Below are 25,189 nucleotides of genomic sequence, written 5' to 3'. Positions count from 1 at the left end.
CAGAAAGGATGAATGTTCCTAAATGTGCATCTGCAGTCTGCATATATGGGTCCACGCTCCTCCACTACCTCTTTGACTCTGACTGTCTGTGCCCCATAAATATCTGTGGGAGCTCTCGTTAGCTCATGTCTCTCCATCAGGTTTGCAGGGGTAGAGGATGCTTTTAAAATATTATTTTGAATTCTAAGGAGCATATGATCTCTACATAGTCTGGTCACTTTGGGTCTTGATGGGAGACAGATGATAAAAGAAGGTCTTAAGATGCTGTCTCAAAATCCTAGGTGAGGAGCTCATTTCCTGAGAGGAAAATAACCACTAATGGAGTAGAAATTAATTATTGGGAAGCCCAGTGATGGGGAGCTTAGCAGGAGAGACTTTTGTGGGTCGGAATGGGGAGTGAATGGGAAAGAGCAATGACCTGGGAGGGGAACGACTCCTTCCTGGGCAGGGACACTGTGGCATCCAGGATGACATCATTATTCTCACACAAGTTTAAACTAAGGCCAAGTTTACTTTTCTGGGCTCGCCACATCTGGAGTGTTTCATTCCTCTGCTCGGGCTGATTAGATTTTATTTTTATTTTCTCTAATGAATCCAAATGACTTAATAAAAGAATACTGTCTGGGAAGATATCTCAAGAACCGGCATCAACCTTCTGTTCTAAACAGGCTGAACTGGAAAGCAGAAGAGAGACGATTACCCTAATTTAGCCTAAGATGAAGCGTGGCTGTCAGGCCTACTGAGCGGGTCTACTAAGGTCCAATGGATGGAAAACTTAAATGGGGAGAGAGTCTTATTGTCGAGCTGACCAATCATTTTAAAGAACTTGCAGTATTCTTTTGTGTCTGTTTTGTAATACTAACTTTAGAGATGTGATAAGTCATAAAATGAACAGAAAGAAGGCATCATACCTTTTAAGAATTCTGTGGGCCTATGTTTCAAAATAACTTTGCTAAGTGTTTTATTGTGCCTCCGTTAAAAGAAAGAGAAAAACAAATCTGGCTTAGTTTTTAATATCTGCCCCTGCAGTTTGTATAACCCATATAAAATAAAAATCTATATGTTACAAAATAGGACTTCTTTTTAATATATATATTTTCCTTTTGTAAAATTATATGTATTTAAATATATTTGAAATGTTGCTATAGGTAAATTAGAAATTTTTTTTCTAATACTATGAAAAAGGCAAGAGTTTTTTTTATTGTCAGCATACATTTTATATTTACTTTATCCTTTTCACTGCACCCCAGAGAACCTTTTATGATTCAGGGGCAATTTGGCACTATTCAACCCTACTACTCTGAAGTGAAAATAAAGTTTGATTTGCACACTATATTAAAAGTAAGGGAAGTATTTGTAACAATTTTAAGCTTTTCCTTATTGATTAGAACACAGCCTTTTGTCACTAATTATTAGAGAGGTATTCTAAACTTAGGAAAGGATTTTTAAAAGGAGCAATGTTTGTTTGTTTTTGATTTTTAAACTGTACTCTACTTTGACACCACAATATAGAAATAGATTTACTTTGGAACAAACTACAAATACATTTACACAGTGTGTGACAACTTAATTGTCTACCTAGAGAACTGAAACAGCTTAGTGAGCTAGGTTATTATAAGTCTTGTCCAAGGCGTTCTATTTCTTCAATCAGGAAGTCAATGTCTTGGTGAGTTGCTGCGGGGTTTGAGATGACCATACGGAAGAAATTGACCTTGTCTCCCAAGGGCTGGTAGCTCACCATTGTGGTCCCATACTCCATCATTCTGGCTTTAATCACTGGAGCCACCTGTGGAAGAGACCAGACCACGACGGTGACTGTTTCTCCCAGGGACTCTTCCTTTCATGAAAGAACCCAATACCAAGTAGCATTTGTAGTTTTTAACTGAACAATCAGAACCATATTTGTCATCCCTTGAAGGAATTGCCTCTCACTTTTCTTGGGATCAGAAGGCTGGAGCAGTTTAATACCTTCAAGATCTCGAAGGCGCTAAAAGGAATAATCAGTGGTAGGCTATCATCAGGAGCTTGACACCTTGACTTTCTACTTAGTGTTTTGGGAGACCAGGAAGAATCTGATGTTGGTTCCAAGGCTAAAGAATTTGGCAGTACAACATTTGGGGGACAGGTTTTTTCTCCCTCATTGGAAGTAAGACATGGTTCACAGACTGGTTACAAAGATGTGAGGCTCACTATCAAGTGATGTGTGAAAATAAGCAGACTTTTGAGACCCTAAAGTTATTTTCTTTCTTGAGACCCTAAAGCTTCCTAGTTTCTTTTTATTCTCCTTTTGCATTAACTCAGTTTACAAGATGTTTTGAAATATATTACCTAATAATCATGAAGAATCAGCTGAGGCAAAAAGCTGCACCCACAAGGATTTAACATTACAGAATCAGATCACAGGCAAGATTTTACCACATTTATGCCAGATGGATGATTACAGCCCTTGGTCCTCTATTGTGTATGAATTTAAGTTCAAACTCCAGTTCAGCACAAATGCCTTTTGTCACCAGCTCTGAGGACTCATCCAGTGCCCACACAAATGAATCTGCAGCTCTGACAAGACCTACTTATTCAATATCCCTTGGGTGTACCACACATATTTTTACCCCTTCACACTGGTCCTCAGTCTCACCATGTCACACTTGTTCTCTTTGCTTAGAATTCCTTTTCACTTCCAGTTTGTATCCTATGCAGACTCCAAGGCTCCACCACAGTCCTACACCTGCTAGGAAGCCTTTCCTGACTTCTGCAGTCCATTAGCATATTTTCTCTAAGTTGTAAGTACATGATCCTTATCCATAGATTCTGTCTATATTCTATTTCCTATCATCCCCTCAGTTATAAGAAAATACACTTCATCTTTGTACTTCAACTGTAAGCTCCTGGAAGGCAGGGACAGTGTCCTTCACTTCTTTTATCAGGACAGCACTGTGTGCACATGGAGGGCTCCCTGAGTCCTTATTGACTGTAAAGAGTGGCATAAAAGGAACAGCTCCAAGGACGAGGCATACATTTTAAATTATGTCCAACTGTATGCAGGATCTGTCCACATATTTCACCACTGGAGTCTGTAAATATAACATTGATCTTTTAGGTTCGTTGCTGCAAATACCTAACCAGGAATGTAGATGTCAGGGAAGCTTTAGACTTATGTTAGATATTCATAGTCAGCAACTCAGTTCAATATGGGAACTGTGCCTTCTATCACAGTTGTATTCATTTTAAATGAAGGATAGATTCAAACAGAATGGTGTTATAAACATGTGACTTTTGAATATCAACACTTACATAATCATTGGTTTGCAATGAGGTTTTAATCCTCAAAGAACTCAGTGTGAAAAAGCAACATGGTTCCCCATCAGGACCAATTATTTGTTAGTTATGAAAGCCAAAGCCAAAGCCAGACTTGACCTTCATGTTCATTTCACCTTCCCTTCACATCCTGAACCTAATTTCCTCATCTGAAAATGAATGTGGATGATGATTCCAACACTGAGATTTCCTGATTCTAGACAAACACGTTCTTACATCCCTTTCTGCTCCTTCCTTATTCCACAAGGAGGTAATGCAAAGAGGAATGTTTCTGTTGGGTTGATCTTCTTTCACCCAAAGGATTAACGATGTATGCAGGGCATCAGGCTCATGCCGGGGAATAAATATAAAAAAGAATTTAAATATTTCAAGACTGGGATTAAGTTCTGAAAATGGATCTACTAGAATATTTTAGCCTAAGGACATGAAATGTATCACTTTGTGCTGTGAGGCATGGCAAGTCAGTGTGTTCCTGGGAAGAGAAATCCCAGATTAGAAAAAGAATTCCAAATCCATGTGGCTGCAGGAATTTAAGGAAAAAAATCACATAACTGTTCCTTAGTTTTATTTGTGCAATAAATCATGCTTGCTCTTTAGCACTGATAAAACAATGATAATGCTTTACTCAGTGAATTAAACTCTGATTTCATTTTCATAGGCAATCCAAGTAAGAATACATAGGAATGGGATTAATTATTAAGGACATTCAACACAAATTTTTGAAATAAATGCAGATCAGAGGTCAAAAGACTGACGGTAACAGCCATCATCCCGAACAGATTTTGGCAGAAAGTAAGACTGAAACCCCCCGGTTCCTAAAGCTAGCTGGGTTGACAGAAATCACAGCCATCTAAATACATATGGCTTTTGGTTGCTTCCAGAAAATGCTGACGAACTAAAATTAGCAGGAACATGGAACATCTACTTCATTGCATAATCACTAATTGCAAGTTAAGAAGGAAATAAGATTCTGACTATTCTGATGAGTATATAACATTTTAATTTTTTTCTAGACTCTTTTTTGGGGGTCACATTCTTGGTTTTGCTGAATAAAGAAAGTCAGTTAGGAAAAAAGGGGCTGCATGTTGAAGAATTCACTGAAGGCTCAATCAACAAGAGCTCTTTGGGGATGCCTTAAGAGTTTTAGGGTACCATTTTATCCTTTGTGCCATTAGCTTTTTCAATCCTTTAGAAAATAATAACCAGGGAACTCTTCCATAATTTAAATCCATATTTGTTTCCTCCAAAGAGGGCTCAGATTAAAGCATCGTGAAATAATCTCACAAAGATATCACAGAAATGTATTTCTCACTATGTGTTACAAAACCTTTTTGTTTTTACATCTTGGAAGGCTGAGAGAAATTTTGAAAAATCAAAAAGCAGAATAACCATAAATAAGATATTTGAAAACATTAAAATCTCACCAATTAAATTTCCCATTACATTTAATAACATAGGCTTTAAAAAAGTCACTTTATATATGAGGCCAATCTACTTCTTTACCAATGTACTTTTTGTAATACTTTCTATAAAGTTTTATTATTGTTTATTAGTATTTTTATTGAGGTATAGTTGATTTATAATATTATATGTTTCAGTGATTCACAATTTTTAAAGGTTATACTCCATTTATAGTTATTATAAAATATTGGCTCTATTCCCTGTGCTGTACAATATATCCTTGTAGCTTATTTATTTTATACATAGTAGTTAGTACTTCTTACTTCCCTACCCCTATCTTGTCTCTCCTTACCAATGTACTTTTAAATCCACTGTTGACCTTCTGAAAGGTCTGAAAGGCCATCAGTCAGCATAGGAGTATAAAAGCTGATAGAAGAGATGCAGATAATGATCAAATACAATAAAAATTAAAATTCAAGAAGATGATGAAGAAGAAAAAGAACCAGAAACACAAGAGGTGACCAACACAGTAAGTCCCCTACATACGACCGAGTGCCATTCCGAGAGCGTGTTTGTAAGTCCAGTTTGTTCATAAGTCCAACAAGGTTAGCCTAGGTACCCAACTAACACAATCAGCTATATAGTACTGTACTGTAATAGGTTTATAATACTTTTCATACAAATAATACATAAAAAACAAACACAAAAAATAAAGAAAACATTTTTAATCTTACAGTACAGTGCCTTGAAAAGTATAGTAGTACCGTACAACAGCTGGCATACAGGGGCTGGCATTGAGTGAACAGGCAAGAAGAGTTACTGACTGGAGGAGGGAGAGGAGGTGGGAGATGGCAGAGCTGAAGGATCGCTAGCAATAGGAGATGGAGGGCAAGCTGCAATTTCACTCACACCTGACGTTGATGGAATGCACGTTCCCATCTTTGAAAGTTCACAACTTGAAGGCTCGTATGTAGGGGACTTACTGTATGCCGCCTGGGACTCTTGTCTGATGAACACCTGCAGGACATCTCCTTGCCTCCTGCCTTGGTCTAATGCGTTTGTATGTGGTCCCGTCCCCATGGTGGTCCTGTCCCCATGGTGCCCCAGGCCTTCTGTGTCCACTTTGCCTCAATGACAGTGGGCTATCTGCGCACTCACTGCCCTGACTGGAGCAGAAAATGCACTAACCAGATTCTCGTCTTTCCCTCCCTCATGAAGCTGTGGCTGGGCTCGTTTTAGTGATAACCATCTGTTACCTATATATCTGTCTTCAAGCCAAAGTGTGCACTGGGAAGACGTCTGTGATCCACTAGTAGGTTTCCTAAGTGTGTTTCCCTTCCCTATTCTGGAATATGTAAATGGCACGTTAGTTCAACAAACATTTTTGAGTGCCTATCGTATGCTGAGCCCTGTACCAGGCAAGAGACCACAAAGAGTAATTCCGCTGCCTTGTTAGGTCCAGAATTTAACTACTCTTGTGGCCCAGAAGACTCCACATTTCCTCCCATTTTGGGTCTATGTCAGTACTGACCAAGAGAGCTTTATGTAACGACACAGATGTTTTCTGTCTGCACAATCTGATATATTAGTCTCGAGTCACAAGTTAAAATGTGTCTAACGTGACTGAGAAGTGAATTTTGAGTTGAATTTTATTTTAATTGATTTAGATTTAAATAACTACATGTAGCTATTCTACCATATTGGACAGTGCAGATGATTTATTTCACCTTAGTGCTTTTCCCTCTGGGATTGTGTGTGCATGTGTGTGTGTGTGTGTGTGTGCGCGTGTGTGTGTGCAGATTTTACTGGTCCCTGGACATTGTATTTTAAGGGTTTTGCACTTAGTAAGAAACTTTTCTGAAACTCTGAAAAACTACTGACACAAGTGAACAAAAGTTAACCTTAATATTTTGTGTTCTAATATTTTCATTTCTAATTCTGAATTGCTTAATTGACTAAGGCTGAGGATGGATTTCTCCTAAAGACACACACATCTGTCATAAGGATGACATGCACGTGAAAGGTCCGTTACATACACCGAGGTACAGATCAGAGGAGCTCGCGTCCTTACCTTAGAGAGGCGGCTCATTTTCTCTTCATTGTTGTCTAGAACACGCAAACTCGGAGGTACATACCAGAAGCAGACATTTGTGTGCTGAGGCTACGAAAAGGAAAGTAAGATTAACGCTCAGCCCAAACTGGCAAGTTTGAAAATTCCAAGGACATTTCAAATCTATTCTGCAGCTTCCGGATACAATCCTGCTTTTTACATTTGTAATCACCTTTGATTTTCACACCATTATACAGTTATTTTTTGTGAGTTTGATTTTTACCCTCTCACCCCTGCTTCTCCTTTGTAATGGTCCCACTTACCTGGACAGTACATTCTTAACATCAAAAAACACTAGTGATAAGAATTGGAATGGACTAAACTTTGGAGGATTGCAGAAATCAGAATACATACCTTTCCATCAAACACCATTTCATAACCTGCTCGGTTTTTGATGATATTGTATAAATACTCTGCCAGCTCCAAACACTTATCAATATGTGCTTCAAACCCGGTGGTCCCCTAAGTGAGAGAAGAAGAAGAAAGCTTAGCAGGCTGAGAAAGGTGGGAGAGCTCTCAGGTGAGACACGGAGACAAATCTCCCTGGACACCGGTGGCCTTTCTGCCCCTTCGGTCTCAGCTCTGCGCCGGCACTTTCCTGACATAAGACTGTGTTACTCGAGGCTTTTCTGGCAATTATTTCTCCTTTAATGCTCTCCCCGTCAGGTGCTTTTGTTCCCTTTCAGCATCACCGCTCTCGGTGGCACAATCCCTTTCTTTCCGAGCCTCCATTCCCCAGGCAATTATTTTGATTACTCGAGGGGAAAATTTGCCTCTGCCGCTCAGAGGAGTAATTATGGAAGTCATTAACGACCGGAGGGCTGGCTATTCTTTCCTTGTGGGTAAGAAGCATCAACAGAGACACACGCCACCCCCAGGATGCCTGCTTCGTCCCTGTCCGTCAGGTGAATTTGTCATTTCCAGACCCCACTTTTGTTCACCAGTGTGCCCCCCATTATAGAGCAAATAGGGTAGGTGCTCAATGAATATCTGTTGGACAAACGAATGACAGTCTCTTGAGGAGCACACAGATGCTTTGTTAGCTCGTCATTTTGCAAAGCTTATTAGATTTCTCCTTTGGGGATAAACGGCTCATCTGTCTGTAATGGGTGAACATTATCACAGAGGTCTTTCAGTTTCCAGCTCTTGGAAGCCCAGGATCTGGACTTGGGAAAAACAACACAACAGCCTTGGACAGGAACTATTTAACTGACAACAGGACACACTAGGGAGTTACTTTTCAGCACGGCTTTACTCCTAACTCCTTTGGTATTGATGGAGTGCTCAGGGGAAGCTTAGAGAAGCAGCTAATGCTCATCCCAGGAACTCAGAACAGGCCTACCAGCGACTAATCCAACCCGGCATCTAGAGGAAGCAACTGTAATACAGATAAGATGGGCCCACTTTCCTGTTAACAAAGTCTCATCGTCCCAGCTACAGGGGGGATCTGGCAGAGCCAGTGACTTGTAACCTCTGAAACGTGTTTAAGAACAAGCTGCATTCAAGAGGTCTGATGGGTTCAGAAATTCATTTCTTTGGAGACCGCCACCCTTGCTGACTGGTTCCTGTTGACTCCAAGGATCCAGCTGATGCCTGAGCGTTCGGGCCAGCACCCCTGTGCTCCATGAGTCTGTGGTTGCCAAGGATTTAGGATTGGTTTGGACCGACCTGGCAGTTTGGGTCCACTTGGGATGGACCTTACGTAAGAGGGAGGGGAGTTTATTGTTCTCCAAACTGGATCCTTTGGACCAGCCTAGAGTTGGAGTTCATCTCGCATGGACCTGATCCAGGATATGTCCAGGACCAGTATGACTCTGACCTTGTCCAACCATGTGGCCTTGGCTAACCTCTCTGGTCACATGGGAATGACGGTGCCTGTCTGATTTCCCACACAGAGACGCAGGAAGGTGAAATGAACGCTCTGAAGATGAGTGTGATTGTATTGCAAAGGGAGTGGGGTTACCACGGATGGGATGGGCGTCCTCCAGCCTTTGCTAGTCTGGGCGCTCACTCTGGAGACACTCAGGAGTAATGTGACTGCCCCCCTCAGACGAAGGCTATAGAGGTGCAGGGGGAGCGACACAGGAGCTCTGATGTGCCCTTAGACGCCTGGGGCTCCTCCTTTCAAACGGAGTATTTACGGGCATAAGATCTATATTTTATTTTCAAGGTTTTGCAGGTTTTTAGGAGATTCTCCAAAATTCATTCGTTTATCAAATGCTTGTTGAATCATTATATAGCACACAGCTCTTCTTATGAGAATGACAAAGACACATATAAAACCTTATCGGGCGTCACATCGCCGTGACCTGAGTTGCTGTGACGGAAGCTGAAGTTTCAGAGGAGCACTTGTGGGTGGAAGGCAGGATCCCAGCAGCAGGCTACACTGAAGGAGCTTTGGGAGAAAGACGTCTTATCTTATCCCTCACCCACACACACCCGGCATGGGTTTAGACGCACCCACTCAGGCCCTCTCACTTCTCATCTGGATGGTAGCACCCTAATTTTCCTTCAGTCAGCTGAGACTCTCTACTAGCCCGAAATACGCCCTTTAGCCCCTGCCTGACCTTCCTCCTGGGATGTTCTTTTCCCAGCTCTGCTGGTCAAAATCTTAGTTATTCTACCATCCTGTTCACGACCCATCTCGAAGATCACCTCTTGATAAATCGTTCTTGGCTCTCAAACTAGGGCTGAACTCTCCATTCTTTAACTCTTCAAGGTGTGTCTGTGTTTCCTTTATAACCAGTTGTGTTCTGTCTTTTGTGATGGTCATTGGAGCACTTCTCTTTCCTGCCTGGAGAACTGAAGTCCCCTGGTCCCACTCAGCACCAGGCACAATAACAGATGCTCAGTATCCACTTATTAAAATAAATTAATATTTTAGAGAGAAAGGGAACATTCAGTCACTCAGCAAAGAGTGCCAGACATCCATTTCCCTTTAATAGTTTTCTCCTGTTATTTTTTTCCCTCAGCCATTTGCCAACCCCTCTGTTATCTATATTTTAATTACAGAGGCCACTCATAGAAAATTATAAGGAAATCTGCCAATTTGCATAATCATATACAAACACAAAGATTTACGGTAAAAACTCAATAGTTACATATTAAGCCATCACTGCAGGCCTAATAAAGGGGACTCCTTTTAAGGTTTTTTTGGTTTTTTTTTATGTCTACCCGTGAGTTTTAACCACTGAGGAAATCTGTCAAGATGAAAAATAATCAAGTCCTAGGATTCTCTAATAAAATTCAGACAAAATAAATGGTCTACCCAATAAGAACAGAGTTGAGGGAAGACACAGTGTCTTTGCCAGTGCAAGGCTTACAAATCATACCACCATCCAGAACACCTAGCATCCCACATCAAGAGCCTCAATATTTTTTTTTTTTTTGCATTAATCTGCTCCAATCAAATTGTCTTGGATTTAACATGATGGCCGTCTTCAGTGCATTTAGCTCCATTTGCTATTAACAGGTGAAAGAATTGTAATTTATACTTAGGTCACTATTTTTCATGTGGTTTATCTAACTAAGGAGAAAATGCAGATTCACTGGAACACTGTATTCTCCAGGTGTATCTGATAACAGAGGGTTTGCTGATTAATGCCACATTCCTCCTCTTCCTCCTCATTACAGCAAGTCCCCTAGAAACAAACAAGTTCTGTTCCGAGAGTGCGTTCATAAGTCCAATTTGTCCATAAGTCCAACAAGGTTAGCCTAGGTACCCAACTAACACAATCGGCTATATAGTACTGTACTGTAAAAGGTTTATAATACTTTTAACACAAATAATACATAAGAAACAAACACAGAAAATAGTACTGTACAGTAAAGTACACAAAAGCACAACCACTTGTAGAGGATGCACGCACGTGACAGTGTACACCAGACACGTGAACTAACTTACGTGATTGGACGTGTGAACGCACGTTCGCATCTTTGAAAGTTTGCAACTTGAAGGTTCGTATGTAGAGGGCTTACTGTACTGCTTTTGCAGATGCAAAATAAAATGACACGGCCAACTCTCTCATGGCTCTCCTTAGGAGTGGGTACTTCTCCTGCCCTGTCTGGCATTACTACAGAGTTAGGGGTGTTGGAGGGTAATTATCCTCACCCTTGATCTGGATTGTAGGGCTGAGCTTATTACTTTAATAATTATTATCATTTCATTTTTTTTAAATGCAGCTTTAAGTTGAAAGCCAATGGACGTTTTTGCCGTTTAGCTGTCTAGATACTTAAGGGTTTGTGTAAGGAATTAAAAAAATATGTGTCCATGTCTTCTAAGTAACTCAAATTCTCACCTGTAATTCTTCACTGTCATCTATTTCTGCATTTTAAGCATAAATAATGTGTTGACTTTCATTAATTACAAAGAGTTATCAGTGTGTCTTCATTTTTGTTCACACCTTATATATGAATGTTAGAAAATGAATTATTCCTTTACGCAAACATGATGTACATGAAATAATTACTTTAAAATATTTTAAATTCTGGATGATGATAACGTATAATATTAAACTATTTTTCAATGCAAAAAAAAAAATGTGTCCATAAGTTACGCAGCCACTGTGATTTTTTTCTTTCTCTCTCTCTCTTTTTATCCCCTCTTCTGGTGCCTGTATTTCAGCCCTTTAGAACCTGGATCCTTTGCCTTTATTTCAAGCTTCATTTGGTCCTGCTGTTTAATTCACACCTGATGCCCTCCGAGTGGTTTCTCTGAGAACCAGCCGGCTGCACCACACTGGCAGGGAGGTTTCCGACGGAAAAGCAGCAGCAGGGAACCGATGAACAGTGTCAGAAACATTTTTGTATAAATATAGCTAATGATCATCATTTTAATAAAAACACCAGGGGAACTAGAGGCAAAAAGAGTGATACTTAACAATGTTTAGAGACCAAGCTTTCTTCAACATACCAGCTGATGTTTACCTTTGTCGTTTTACAATTCCCACCAATCAATGAAATGAAAAACCTGCTCGTTTTAAAACAGCCTGAGAGTACACCAATAATCTACGTTCTCGATTGATTTATTTTTGCCAAATGAAAGTGTTACTGCCTACAGAATGAGTCTTGTCTTGGGCGGTGGGGACCAGATACCTATCCTTGTCAGGCTCTCAACTTTCAAAAGAGGAAAGGGAAGGGGTCCCCTGCCCAGCTCAAGGGATTTGACCTCACTCATCACCCATCTTTATGGGGCAGTAACTCACCTTGGGCCTCACTCCAGGTAGCTGCCTGATCCTTAGCAATACTTAGAGAAAACTCAACCGGGGCAAATACCATTATGGAGGCTTGTTTGAAGACCATGTAGTCTAGCCATCCCCGGAAACCATCTAAGAGTTATTTGTGTATTAAGCAAAAGGCATATGTTCATATCATAGTCTTTAAGACAGTCTTTCTAGTTAAACTGCCCTTTTCCAGGATGGGTTTAAAGAAGGTTCCATAAAATAGTTGTTGACTGCACTGCTTCACTCCCAAGCCCCCTCTTTTTCTTGTTAACCATCCGCCTCTCTGAACTGTTTGAGTCAATTCAGTTTGCTTTGAACACTTTTATAAACACCAGCATATGGACCGGGTGCTGTGGACCTGGTCCATACCTCTTCACACAGACCTGAGGAAGGACCCATTCGGTGGTCTCATCCTGCACACCAAGTTATTTGCTTGTTCCTATGGTGCTGAACCTGTTACCTCTTTGTGTAGGCTACTTAGAAAGCTGGTCCACAAATTTGTGGACCATTTCCCAAACACACAGGACCTCGGGGCATGCCAGCTTCCCTCTCATCTCTCCCTTTGTCAGGTTTCTCTCACATACTCTTTTAGCAGTTGGATTTTTCTAGCGGTTGGGTTTTTCCAGTGTCCCCGCTGGCTCTGGCCATTGCCTCCTGTGGGAGATTAGTGAAACCAGATGGAAAGTCACTGATTTGTGACATATAAGTTAGGAATCTGGCCAAAATGAAAAATACAATATTTGACCCTTCCAGCCTGCTTACATTTAACCGCACACGTATGCTCTTTGAAAGCGATAATTAGGTCCAGGCAGTGGCGCACACCATTAGTTACAGAGTTCCATTTCTGAAAGAGGGGTGATCATCTACCGTTAAATTCTGAGGTAAATAGAGAAACCGAACCAAAAGAGGTCACTAGGTAGTTCCAGAGTTTTTGAAAAAAAGCCTTATAACTAGAGGTTACCCTGTGAAATGTCAAAAATAAACTATCGTGCTGGGTTTTTTCTTTTTCCTTTTTATTCTCCAAACAAAAAGACTGCATTTAACCTGCCCGAAGGATCAATCACTGGGTAAAAACCAAGGGTTGGGACAAGACCAACAATGAAACACTTCTTAGGAATCCAGAGGTTCTGCTGTAAGAAGCAACATGTACTGGTTTTCTAGATGAGTGAGCATTAGAAGCAATTAGGTTTAAAAGAAAGAAAACATTCAATGGGTTTTCTTATATTCTTGTCCGTGTAGATAACTAGATCTAGGATTCAAGAAACTTAATCTTGGGTAAATAATTTTCAATTCGCAAATCAATTTTTAACATGTCATAATAAGGGTCACCAGATATAGTGTCTGTTTTTAGTCGACATTCAGCCGATCCCAGCGTGCTCACCTTTGCTCTCCACATTAGCCAGAGTTTAAAAACATCAACGTGACGTCCGCACTGTAAGGCCTTATCTCCGGTGTCGTAGGACAGGTCGTAGTGTTTATCTTGCTGAAAGAGGTAGGAGGCATGCATCTGGTTGCAACTCTGCATCAATCCCTAGAAGAGAAGAGAAAACTTAGGAAACTCTACTGACTTTATTAGGTATTCTATTAGATTTACATTGTGATGGAAATTATTAAGAAAAAAAAATAAAAGAAAGAGGCAGTGAATATCCTGGAGAAAGAATCAAATGAGAAAAAAAAATGAGGCCAATAACTGGATAGGATGGGCTGTTGTGATAGGTCAAGTCTATAGAATAAATGGTTAAGGGTCAGCTGTTACCAGAGGTTAACAACAGGGCATATATGTACTTTTACTCTCCTTTTTAAGAGAAGGTGTTTATCTTTTTTAAAATTTGTTGATTATTTTACTTAAGCTTTACAATACCCTTTATTGCGGCTGGTTACTAATAATTCCCATCTTACAGATGAGACTGAATCTCAAAAACTTTATGTAAGCTGCTCTGTAAATTACATCTAGACATGGAACAGTTGGGATGTAAATCCAGGTCAGGCGAATTTCAGTGAGAAGGCATTTATTTTTTAAAAAATCAGTCAGAGTATAATGTTCATTGGGAGAATATCCTGATGTCCTGGTTTTGTTGTAAGCAAACTATTTTGGAAACTCTTTGGTTTTGTAAAATATTATTGGTGTGATTCTTCTACTGTTTTGTTCATATTTAGTTCAAGTACTTTATCATTTAGCTATAAGGGTTTGAGTTCTTTATGGATATCATAGTTTTTAAGACACTTCATTGCTATCATTTTTATAAGCTAAAACCTAAAAAAATAAAGACATTGCTACTCTGGGGTCTTCAACAGGGAATCTTTCAGATGTCACGCTCCTCTCTCAAGAGTGGTTAAAGCTTGCGCACCATGTTTTCATACTCATTTGCTAATGGTAGTTACAGTAGAAAGTTTCATTGTCAATTACCATTAATTTGCCCTTGCACCACACACGCGCTTACTATGGAAAATGGGTGGCAAAGTGATCGAACTATTCCAAAGACCAGTGAATGAATCATGTTCTCTGACTAAAACAGCATCGTTAGTCTCCTCACCACATTGCAATTTGTCTCGAACCACAGGAAGCCTTTGACGCTTTGATTATCCACAGTGTGATTGTGATTTTACAGAAACTTTGGCATTTACTTTTTTCTTTCATGACTCACGAAAAGAGAAGAAAAGACTAAACTGTGATCACTTCGTTGAAGTTAGAAGTGAGAGCCCTTTTTAAAAGTTCTCCAAACTAAAACAGAATGCAACTAAAATTTGATCCAGGTCCTGAAAGACCAGACCGAGTGTCCAGATGGTAGACAACAGAACTGGGCTCAGTCTTGTAGTCTGGCCTTCTTATTCAGCGGAATTCATTAAGTAATTTTTTCTTGAGACTAGTAGAAATTCAATACAATGTAATTGTAATAGAGCAGTAGAATGACATTGAATTGGACTCGAAGACCAATGAGACTGAAAATTGCAATTGGTGCATCTATTTTGTTTCACGGTCACAGAAACTTAGCACCATTTTCCCCCAGCCATGCAAGCTCATGCTTAGGTGCCATCAGTCCTAAGGGAGACCACTAAGGGAGTGTGGAATGACGGACAGACCAGACCAGCTTCTACTGGGATAGGAAAAGCAAAGCAAAGCACATGACCTCTAGAAGGTGGGACAGCACCAGCCTCATTGTACAAAAGGTTAAGTAAAAGCCACATAAAGGTGAGACAGTGTCCTGATTCTGAGCCATTATATCCTAAACTATTTAAAATACGTGAATAGCTGCTGGCTGTAAAACAGTTGCCGTCAAAGAAATTCCCCTGGTCAAGTAAACTTTGGAAACTATCAAAAATACTTTCTTTTTAGATATTTATAATATATATCAGCAACTGAAGGCTCTGATATGCCCTGAAGTAATGAAACTTGTTTTTAACTCTTTCAGCTAATATATCCCAAGCTTTCTGAAAACCGAGAACTCTCTTAACACAGAGTACTTAATACCATCTTATAGCATTCCTTCCCCTCCCCCCTTTTTTTTTGGCTACACCACAAGGCATGCGGGATCTTAGTTCCCCGAACAGGGATCAAACCCGTGCCCCCTGCAGTGGAAGCACCGAGTCTTAACCACTGGATCTCCAGGGAAGTCCCTATTCCTTCCCCTTCTATCTCTCTGTTCTCTTACTAGTAAGTGTTTGCCCAATGTCCATTCAGTCACCTCCCCTGATGATGAATTTATTCCTACATAAGTAATTCATTACCTGTTGGGCAGCTTAATTTTTAGAAAAGCATTCCTTTTATTGATCCCAAGTCAGACCTCAAATCATGGTAATTCTGATTTTACCATCAAAGTTGTACCATCCAGTGTTACTAACCCAGCTCTCTGAAGCATCAAGCAAAAACTAATCTCTCCCACTTGAGTCATTTATGCTGCAAAGGCTGCCTTCCTCTCAGCCCTTTAAATTAAATTTTTTTTAGATGAAACATCTTTAGTTCCTTCAACCACCTCTCTTCCATGTTAACTAATGTCCCTCACTGTTCGAGCTCTAGCTTGATGGGGTTCCCTATACGATTTGACACTAACCTAAGCAAACCACTCCAGGTGTGGTTTAACCAAAGGCCAGTGGGGAACTGCCATCTCCCTCATCCTGAAGCTCCACCTCTTTTATCCCATTACTATTTTTTGAATGGTATTTCTCTCTTGACCCACCGTTGATCCTGCAGAGTACAACCTAATGTCCTACGTCTTTTCCACAAGTACAACAATTTAGCCATTCATGGAACACGCCTGTCTCGTCTCGTCAAAATACAACCATCCTATATTTGGACAGAAAAGCAGGTCCTTACAATTATCCTAATTAACAATCTCCCCTTTTTGTGGATGCGGCTCACTGTTCCAGCCTGTAAAATCATGCTGGTTTTGTCACTACACACATTTACTCTATACAACCCCACCTATGGACCGGGCCACGAGTCAGGAAAGACATACCTCTTCTCTAACCAGGAGAGCAGAGCACTGCAAAGGGACGCCCATCATCTTATGTGGATTCCATGTCACAGAGTTGGCCCTAAAGGAAAGAAGTCACGTTAAGAGGGTGGCACCTGTGACAGGCACAGAGGACCCTGTGATGGGCAACAGGGCTCGAGGTTCTTGGCACTGTGCTCAGACTCGAGCATGGCATTAATTTACAAAACGAGAAGTGGACTCTTCAATCTACAACTTTTTCTTTGTCTGCGGAGACAGTAGGTGAGGGCTAGTATCTCCATTCAGCCCCCATGGTGCTCTGAGAGCCTCTCGGAGTGACTGGGGATCATCCAGTCCAGGGTCCCTCCCGTGGTCACCACGGAGCAGGGCTCCAGGCAGGGGCCCTCATGTGCCTCCAGTGTCCCTGCTTCTGACCCAACAGCCCTGCCCTGGAGCTCAGAGCAATGGCTCATTCCACAGCTGAACTTTGTTCTTTACCCAACCTAGTTCCTCCTTCTTCCCATTCAGTCAATTACCAAATGTCTCAAATGTGTCCTTTCATAACAGCTTCTAGCTTATCCCCTGCTTCCATCTCTTGTCTTATGCAGAGATATCCTTCTGGACCGCGGGGGAGATGAGCTACGGCTCCTACAGCAGCTTTCAATCTATTGTGTCCCAACATACTTGATAAATAGAATGCTCTCCCATCAGTAATAGCGATTCTCAGCTCAGGGGTTTACGCTATTTGAAAAGCCTAAGCCATAGTCCTGGTACAGGGTCCTTTAATAATAATTATTATTATTATTATTTTAATCTGGATGTATTGTCTTAACTGATGCCTGGTTTCCCTTTCATCCTCCACCCGGTACCATAGTGATTTTCTAGCTCTGTTTACGGCCCTCTCCTCTTTCCTTCTGCCTCCGGCCTAGATTCCAAACTGCGGGGTATGGTTCACGGTGTCCACACAGGTGACCCCAGGCCACGGGGCCCGTCTTGAGTCCTGTCAGTTTGCTGTACCGCTTTCCATCACACCAGAGTATGTTCTGTTCTCAGAAAATTCTATTCTCATGCTCCTGGGTCTCCTAGGGCTGTTTCCTCTTCCTAGAATGTCATCTCCCGTTGCTTCACGTGGTTAAGTGCCACTTATTCTTTAAGGCCGATCAAGTATTGTCTCTGCAGCCTTCTTCAGCTTCCCGCTGTGCTCTTCCAACCCGTCCTCCTCCAGCTCCCGGGAAAGCAGCTGCTCACTTCACAGGAGTCTCGGCACGTGTCTTCTGAGAGACAGAGAATCCTTGAGGAAGAGCCTCAGGAACGCGACCTTGGCCTAAACGGACTCACAGGAGGAAGGAGAGTGGTAGGACCGTCCGTGGCAGCTGTCTCCAGGGCGCTGCGTGTTGCCGGCCCTCTCCTGGCCGAGCGGCAGACTCCCGGCGCTCCAGGTGTGAGAACCTTGGGAAGAAATGAGATGCTGGGAAAGATCCCATTCATCTAGCTGATGAATGGCGGTCATCGCTGGCCAGTCAGAGAACACTTACTGGCCTGGGGATCTTATGTGAATGGATGAATAGTCCAGCTCATTGTCTGGTCTTCCTTTAGCTTTGACACTGGCTGTCAGATGTGTTGGAATCAGGGAAAGAAGCGAAGGCAGTTCATGGCCAGATGGCTACACCCCTGCACGGTGGACTAAAAGACTTCAGGAATAATAATTTAAAAAAAAAAACACCTGATATTGAAAAGCTCCTTCCAGGAAAACTTCTCCTTGCTCTTTAGAATGACCCCGGAGTCAAGAAACCTGGGCTCTGAGCAGTAGGAAAATAGTGGTTAAGGGAGGGGAGCTCAAGTTTGTATTCAGCTTCTATCACTTCCTGGCTGTGCAACCTTGAGCAGGTTACTTAACTTCTCTGTGCCTCGATTTCCTTGTCTCTCAAAGGAGAATACTAGTAAATTGTTTGGGTAAAGGGCTTATAACTGTGTCCAACACACAGTAAACATCAAATAAGGTTGGCTCTTGCTACTGATTTCAACTCTATCATTCACGAGCTTTGTGACACTGGGCACACGTACACTGTCATTCTGTACATTCTATAATAGTCTATAGCTAGATGCCTGATCCTGATGAAATGCAGCTTTCTCAGTAATGGCACCTGATGGAGAAGAAAATAGCTGTTCTCCACGGCTCTGACTGAGGGTGTTTATTTCTCTGCAGCGGCCCATTTGTCTTTCTAGACTAGAAGCTGCCAAGACTCACACCGACCGGTCACTGAATTCTCTCAGAGGGGCTGCCTCATAAAGGTGCAAAAAGATGCACAGAGTGATTCAAAGACAGGGCATTCGTTTACTGGAGAAATGTTAGCCATTTGGGAAAAACAGCCTCGGGTTCATTTCAAAATGTTTTGCCCTGGGATTCAGTCCTCTGTGATTTTCCCTAAGTTGGAGAGAGCTGAGCCCCCTAGGGCCATTTTGAGACATATCCCAGTGCCCTCATTGGCACCTCAAACTCAGAAGATCCCAAGTGAACTCGTTAACTTGCTCCCTCCTCATCCTTCAGATCTTTTCTCTCTCCTCTATCCCGGACCTCGATTCCTCACACCAGTCTCCTCCCAAGCGTCCAGCTCCCAAACCTTAGTGTTTTGGTTTCATTCTCTTTTATTCCCTCTACTGATATCACCCCTTGCAGCTTGTTTTTTTTTTTCAATTCTGTATAAAGCATTTTATTCTGTAGTACTTTGGTGCTAGATTGTGTGTGTGTGTGTGTGTGTGTGTGTGTGTGTATGAGAACCATTTGGAAAATTTTCAGTATTCACACGCTAACTACATTTATTATGTATTTACTATTGACAGGCACTGCTCTAACTGATTCAGATGGATTCATTCATCTAATCCACACAACAGTAGCCCTGTGAGGTACATACTGTTATTGTACCAGTTTTAAGGATGGAGAGACACCTTGCCCAAGGGTACACAACCAGCAAGTGGGATTCAAGCCATTGCCAGTCTACACAGGGTCCTTGCTCTAACCATGACCTAATGCCACAGGTATTCACTCAAAACCCTGGAGAGTCTGCAATGTTTCCTTGGGATGTGACTGGTATATGCATGTTGAAAAAGTTCCCCAGGCAGTTTTGATATACTCCCAGAACGATGGTGGTAGACTCTTGATGCAAAACGCCTTTGAGAAAGGTGTGTTATATACAACAAGCTAAAGCTAGCTCAATCAAAGACATATCCAAAAAAAATGTCCCTCACGCTTTTCAACATGATACACAAAACTGTAAAATCTGTCAAAGATGAAACTCTCTGGAATTTCCTAAAATATTAGAAAGTACAGCAAGGCAAACAAACAAACAAACAAAAAAGCATTAGATGCAAATCGTGCTTCAGCATTTGTAACACCTGGTGTTCTTAGTGTAACTGGAGTGCGACTTTTCTATATACACACACAAGCTATTTCAGAAGCAAGTGAAGGAAGCAGAAGCAGCGGTTCTTTAAATTACACTGAAGAGCAGGTCTCTGATGATGCATCCTGCTCCTGATAAGGCACCTCTCCTGGGTTCATCTCCTCCTCTCCCTCGCTGCTGCCGCGGCTGCTCTGGTTCCCACCCTCAGCATCTCTCCCCTCCGCTACCTCCTGCACCTGGACCTCTGTGATGCCCAGTAGCTTCTAGCCAGTCCTGGCCTCCTTCTCTTGAATCCAGAGGAGGCTTTCCAAAGCGCAGGTAATGCCACTCCTCTCCTCGGACCCGCACTATGGCTGCTACGGCAGGGCCTCTCCAGGTTTTCTCCCCAGCCCGAGAAACAGAACGCTCTCCATGCGTAACAATGGCTCACACAGCAGTGGTGCTCGGCTCAGGGATTTACGGTGATCTGGACTTGGCTCTGCGGCCAGGCCCTCCGCTGACACTCACTGGGCAGGACTTCTTTTGGACCCTCCACTAGCTCCCTGGTCACTGCCATGAATCCATCTCAGTCTCCAACCAGACCTGTCTGAACTTTCGCCAAGGATCCTCTCAAACCTCCGTGCCCCTGGTCTTCACCTTCACGCCCTTCTTCCACTTCTGCCTGATGAGGCTGCAGTGCCCACCCCCGGGGGCAGGCTTCCTCTCCTCTAATAACCCTGGTTAGAAGGAATGATCTCTTGAGCCTTTAATTCCTCTGCCTTGAATTGTAATCCATGGTTGACTGCAGTCTCCCTACTAGATTCTAAACCCTTTGAAGATAGGCTTCGTGTTGTATTTGACTTTGTGCCCGCGCTGTGCCTTGTGATGTGGCTTGCCTGTGACAGAGGTCCGGTAACTGAGTTTCAGGAGTGGGAGTGAGAGTAATAATTGGTAATTCGGCAGAATCTGTGCTGGAACCTTCAGCTTGGCCAGAAAGTCTTGAGAGTGGACCACAACAATGGGCTCTTCCAGGTACACAGCAGCCTGCTGCCGGGAGGGATTAAAGAAGTGTCCCTTACAGTGCCCAGAAACATGCCCTTACAGTGCCCAGAAACATGCTCTGGAGTGCCAGGGCTCCCGGCACCCTCTCAGCCACAGCACCCCTAAAGCGCTTGACAGTGTTATCGGGGAAGAAAGGTGCTCTCTGAGAACTGGGTTGGTTCTCGAAGGGGATGCCAGGCAGGGCTCCGGGTGCCTGTGCCATTTTGTTATGAGGACGGTACTCTGGGATCCCTGGGACCACTGGTCCACCTCTGGATTTGGGGACAGGAATCGACCACAGATTTCCTCCACTTTAGAGAGAGTCTTAGTGCTTGGAAAAACGTAACATCTCAAGTGAGGCAAATTTCTTTCCTAAACGTGTGTCCATGCACATTACGGCCGGGGCTGTCCGTGGCCTTACAATCTTATTCACCAAAGAAAGTGTGCCTTTTGCTGATGAGTCACTGAGATGGATTCTCTCAGATCGATGGATGGCTGAGGCGGTTCGGCTCAAACCCCCCGACCCAGGATCGAACTCATGCCCCCTGCAGTGGAAGCTCGGAGTCCTAATCACTGGACCGCCAGGGAAGTCCCGACAGTCCCTCGTTTTTAAAAAAGACTTCCTGTTTGGCTATTCCACTTAGTAGATTTACTTACAACACAGTTTCAAGACTTGTGGCAATTAGAGAAGACGCTATGTCCCATGACGAATGTTCTAAGCTTTGCTCTCCAAAGTCTTTAGTCTTCAGGACAAAAGCACATGGGTTTTTATCTTTCCAAGGCCCAGGGTAGGTGAGTTCGTGAGCTTTCAGGTTGTCATTGGTCGAGGGTGCCCCACGCTGGCCATCAGCACTTGGAGTCACAGCTGGCGTGAAAGGTACGGTAGTAACAGCCTCTCACTTTTTGGGCTGCTCAACTTAAAGGGACTCAAAGACGAGAAGGTTCTGTGTCCAGGCCACTTCTCTCGACAGCACGTCAATTGAATTCTTGTTCTGATCCTCTGAACAGGCACCTTCTGAATGGTTCTCTCTTCTTCATTCTCTCTCACTGTTTAGCTCACTGCCTCGTCCTTGAGCTTCTGGTTTCAGGCGGATCTTCGTGAAAAAAGGAATTCAGCCCAATGGACCAGAAGCAGAGACCTAAAGCTGGCTGCCTCTGGGAAGGGGCCGTGCCTGTCCTCATCCACTCACACCGGAACTGGCACCTGCAGTCAGAGGGCAGGCAGCAGACTCCGAGACACAACCCTGCTGACCTGGGCCTGGGCTGGCCTGCCCAGCCTTCTTTCCGCTCATGCGACAGAGTGCCCCAGACTGTGCCTCTGCCCTCCTTCCGCACCCATGGCTTCTCTACGTGTGGGTGGGCCTGGATGTCACACAGCACACCCTGCCATTCATTCTGGCCCGGCTGCCCTGTCTGCCCAGTGCTCCCAGACGCTTCTGAGCTCCAGCAGCCTCTCTTCTCGCCTCGGGACAGAAATTGTGCCAAGATGTCCAGAGGCAGAGCCAGTGGGCAACTCTTCCTGGGCAGCACCTGGCTACTGGGCAGGGCACAGTGGGCAATGGGCAGCCCTGGATGGATCCAGGCTTTCTCAGTTGCCCGGAGTGTCAGAGCTCACCACTATCCTTGACCTGCCATGTTGTGATGGGAGAACCAGGAACTCTGAGGTCCCTCTGCACGTGGGCCAGAACTAAAGGCTGAGGCTGATTTTGCATTCTGGAATTCTTTTCCTTTTTCCTCTGGCCCTGAGTAGGCTTTACGCTAATCAAAAATGATTTCCTTTGTATTTTGCAGCTTTTCTCAATGGTCTACTGCTTAGTCTCTGAATAAAAGGTGCTTTGCAGCATCAAACGGAGCTATACCAGAAAAATTATTATGGGGATGAAACTATCAGGTGATGTTATCACAAGCAGGTTTCACTTTAAGTAAAGGGGCCATGTTAAACCCCAAACTCCTCTTTCAATGCTGATAAATTACAATGTGCTTATTTGCTTCACAAAATTATTTATTGATTTCTTTAAAGCAGTGGATATTATCCTCTCATGAAACATGAAAGCTATATATCTCCCTAGAAAACAGTGGACGGCCTGAAGTTTTAAACAGTTTTGGTAGTTGGTTCAGAGATCCCAGGAAGGTCATTCCTGAGTCCTCTGGCCAACCATGGAGGCCAGTTAGGAATCTCTGTGTTTGAGAAACATTCCACTTGGGTCACTTGGTATGGGATTTAATTTCTTCGTTGTCTGCACATAATATTCATGCATACATGAGCACATAAGGCACACAGGCACTGCACAGAATGGGCTCATCTGTACACCAACAGTTCTTGGAAATTGGGTGTAATTTGCTTTTCACATTCAGCTTTCACACTTTACATTGTTAACAAGAAAAATGTGTGTACCTCTCCACGCCGCTCAGTTTCCACTTGTGTTTCTGGGACATCAGTAATCCCCCACCCCAAGCTGCCTGGAAAAGGGAGAGCATACAAAAAAAAAGACAGTGTTTTTCATTGCCTGGATTTCTAGAGTTTGGTGTCTTCTGGAACGGCAAGCATTGCGTAGGGTGAAAGGTACAGCCTCAACCCCAGGTAACTTGGAGATTGGCCACTAGACTTCCAAAGGTTAACTTGGGGGGCTATTCTAAGGTCTCAGGCTCCACCTCAGATTTCTATGGATGTAAGGAGCCAAACATTTCCTCAGTCTGCATGAGAAGGAGAAAGATCCTCCCCCAACCCATCACCACCACTCAGTCTTAGTGAAGCTCATAACCTCAGAACTAGAAACCCTAGTATCTCCACAGTTTAGAGTAGATAAGATGGGCTGGGACCCTTTAAACTGCTTTCAAGTTGCAAGAAAAACTCTTTTTGACAAGTTTGCATGATTCCAGGGGAAGGAGACAGCTTCACAAGCTTGTTTTACTGATGTGTAATTTTGGATAAGATAAACCAAAAGCCAAAACAAAACTAACAGCCAAAAAAAAAAAAAAGCAAGCAGGCAAGATTTGTACCAATCAGTTGAACAATTAGAATGTGCCCCTTTAAAAATTTGTACTCAAGTTTGAAGATTTGAATTGGTGTAATGATCTCCCTCAAAGATAAGATGTAAAGATGGAGATTCATTGGAAAATGTTAACATTCTTTGGGTGTAAAAATAACCCTGGGATAATTTTAAAGAAAAAAACTGGGTATAACTGCATTCTTTTCTTTGTTGTAATTTCAGTCCTTTTACACTTTGAAAAATTATCGAATTTTCCAAATGTGTAATATTTTAAGGTTTTTTTCTGGTTTAATTATAGAATTATAAACAGTAAGGGTAATGAGTGGTAAACTTGATATGTTTCAAAGAAAGCTAATACAACTGGTTGAAAGATCTCCTACTTCTATTTTAAGTAGAAATTCTGGAGGAGAGCCTACTGCATCTGTTGGCTCGGGACACACATTGCTGCTTTTAAGGCTGTCAGGATAATCCTCTTCCTGAATCAGCTAGTGAGGTTTCATAGGCTCTCCAGTTCCAAGACCCAGGTCACTGATGGTACTTGGGTCTGTCCACCTTTTCTCAGTGTCTTCATGTGTGAAATAAAGGGAACAAATCACACTGTGAATCAGGGAAGGAAAAGAAGACTGGAAACTGCGATGCAGGATAACTCTGGGGTAATGGAAATTTACCTAACTTAGCCTCTGGAGGTTTTCTGCTCTTTAAGAAAGAGGAATTAATTTGGTCTGAATGCTTACTATAAAGCCAAATGATCTACTCAATAACAGTCTACTCTATAACATAAGCCTCTTGCACCAGAATGTAAATCAACTTATGCTTCCTTCGTGGAGAAAGTCTCACAATGGAAAACACATCAGCTGAACCAAGCATTGTGCTTAGAGATGATTTGGCACTGATTCCTTATCTCATGGTGGGTCCTAAACAGTTTGCAGAGAGCAGCTGATCTTGGAGCCACACTTGGAGTCATACCAGTCTAAACTTTAATCCCTTTAATCCGTCCTTCTAAAAGTTGACATTTCTTTTCATTTGGAAATGTCTTGATGGGTGCATCGCCATTATTTTTTGGTGTGACTAACCCTGCAGTCAAAACATCTCATACATAGTTTATCTTACTAGCTGACCAAGATAAGAAATTGGAAATTTGGATTCATATTTCCTAGCAAGTTGTCAAGTCCGCTTTCCTCTTTGATTATACTAGTCTCTGACTTGAGCTGAATTTTTTCATCCATTGGATTTCCTATATAAATGCAACTCCTATTTACTCTTTGGATCATTCTCATAGGGAAGTAAGCTTTGCATGTGTGTG

At 42.5% G+C, this 25,189-nt stretch overlaps 1 protein-coding gene across 1 annotated transcript in view; it reads right to left on the bottom strand.

Moving 5' to 3' along the window:
* Positions 1–1,612: 1,612 nt before the first annotated feature.
* Positions 1,613–25,189, bottom strand: part of GAD2 (glutamate decarboxylase 2) — a 65,430-nt gene continuing 41,853 nt past the window's right edge. Inside the window, exons 11-16 of the mRNA XM_068538782.1 lie at positions 23,292–23,356; positions 16,503–16,581; positions 13,430–13,579; positions 7,181–7,288; positions 6,788–6,877; positions 1,613–1,786 (exon numbers count right to left, since the gene is read on the bottom strand). Of these exons, the coding sequence (XP_068394883.1) occupies positions 1,613–1,786; positions 6,788–6,877; positions 7,181–7,288; positions 13,430–13,579; positions 16,503–16,581; positions 23,292–23,356 (666 nt within the window). The remainder of the gene's footprint in view (positions 1,787–6,787; positions 6,878–7,180; positions 7,289–13,429; positions 13,580–16,502; positions 16,582–23,291; positions 23,357–25,189) is intronic.

Source organism: Eschrichtius robustus, chromosome 1, assembly GCF_028021215.1.
Source record: "Eschrichtius robustus isolate mEscRob2 chromosome 1, mEscRob2.pri, whole genome shotgun sequence".
In the NCBI taxonomy this organism is placed as follows: domain Eukaryota; kingdom Metazoa; phylum Chordata; class Mammalia; order Artiodactyla; family Eschrichtiidae; genus Eschrichtius; species Eschrichtius robustus.
Note: the sequence above shows the minus strand (reverse complement) of the source record. Positions and strands in the feature narration are given on the sequence as shown.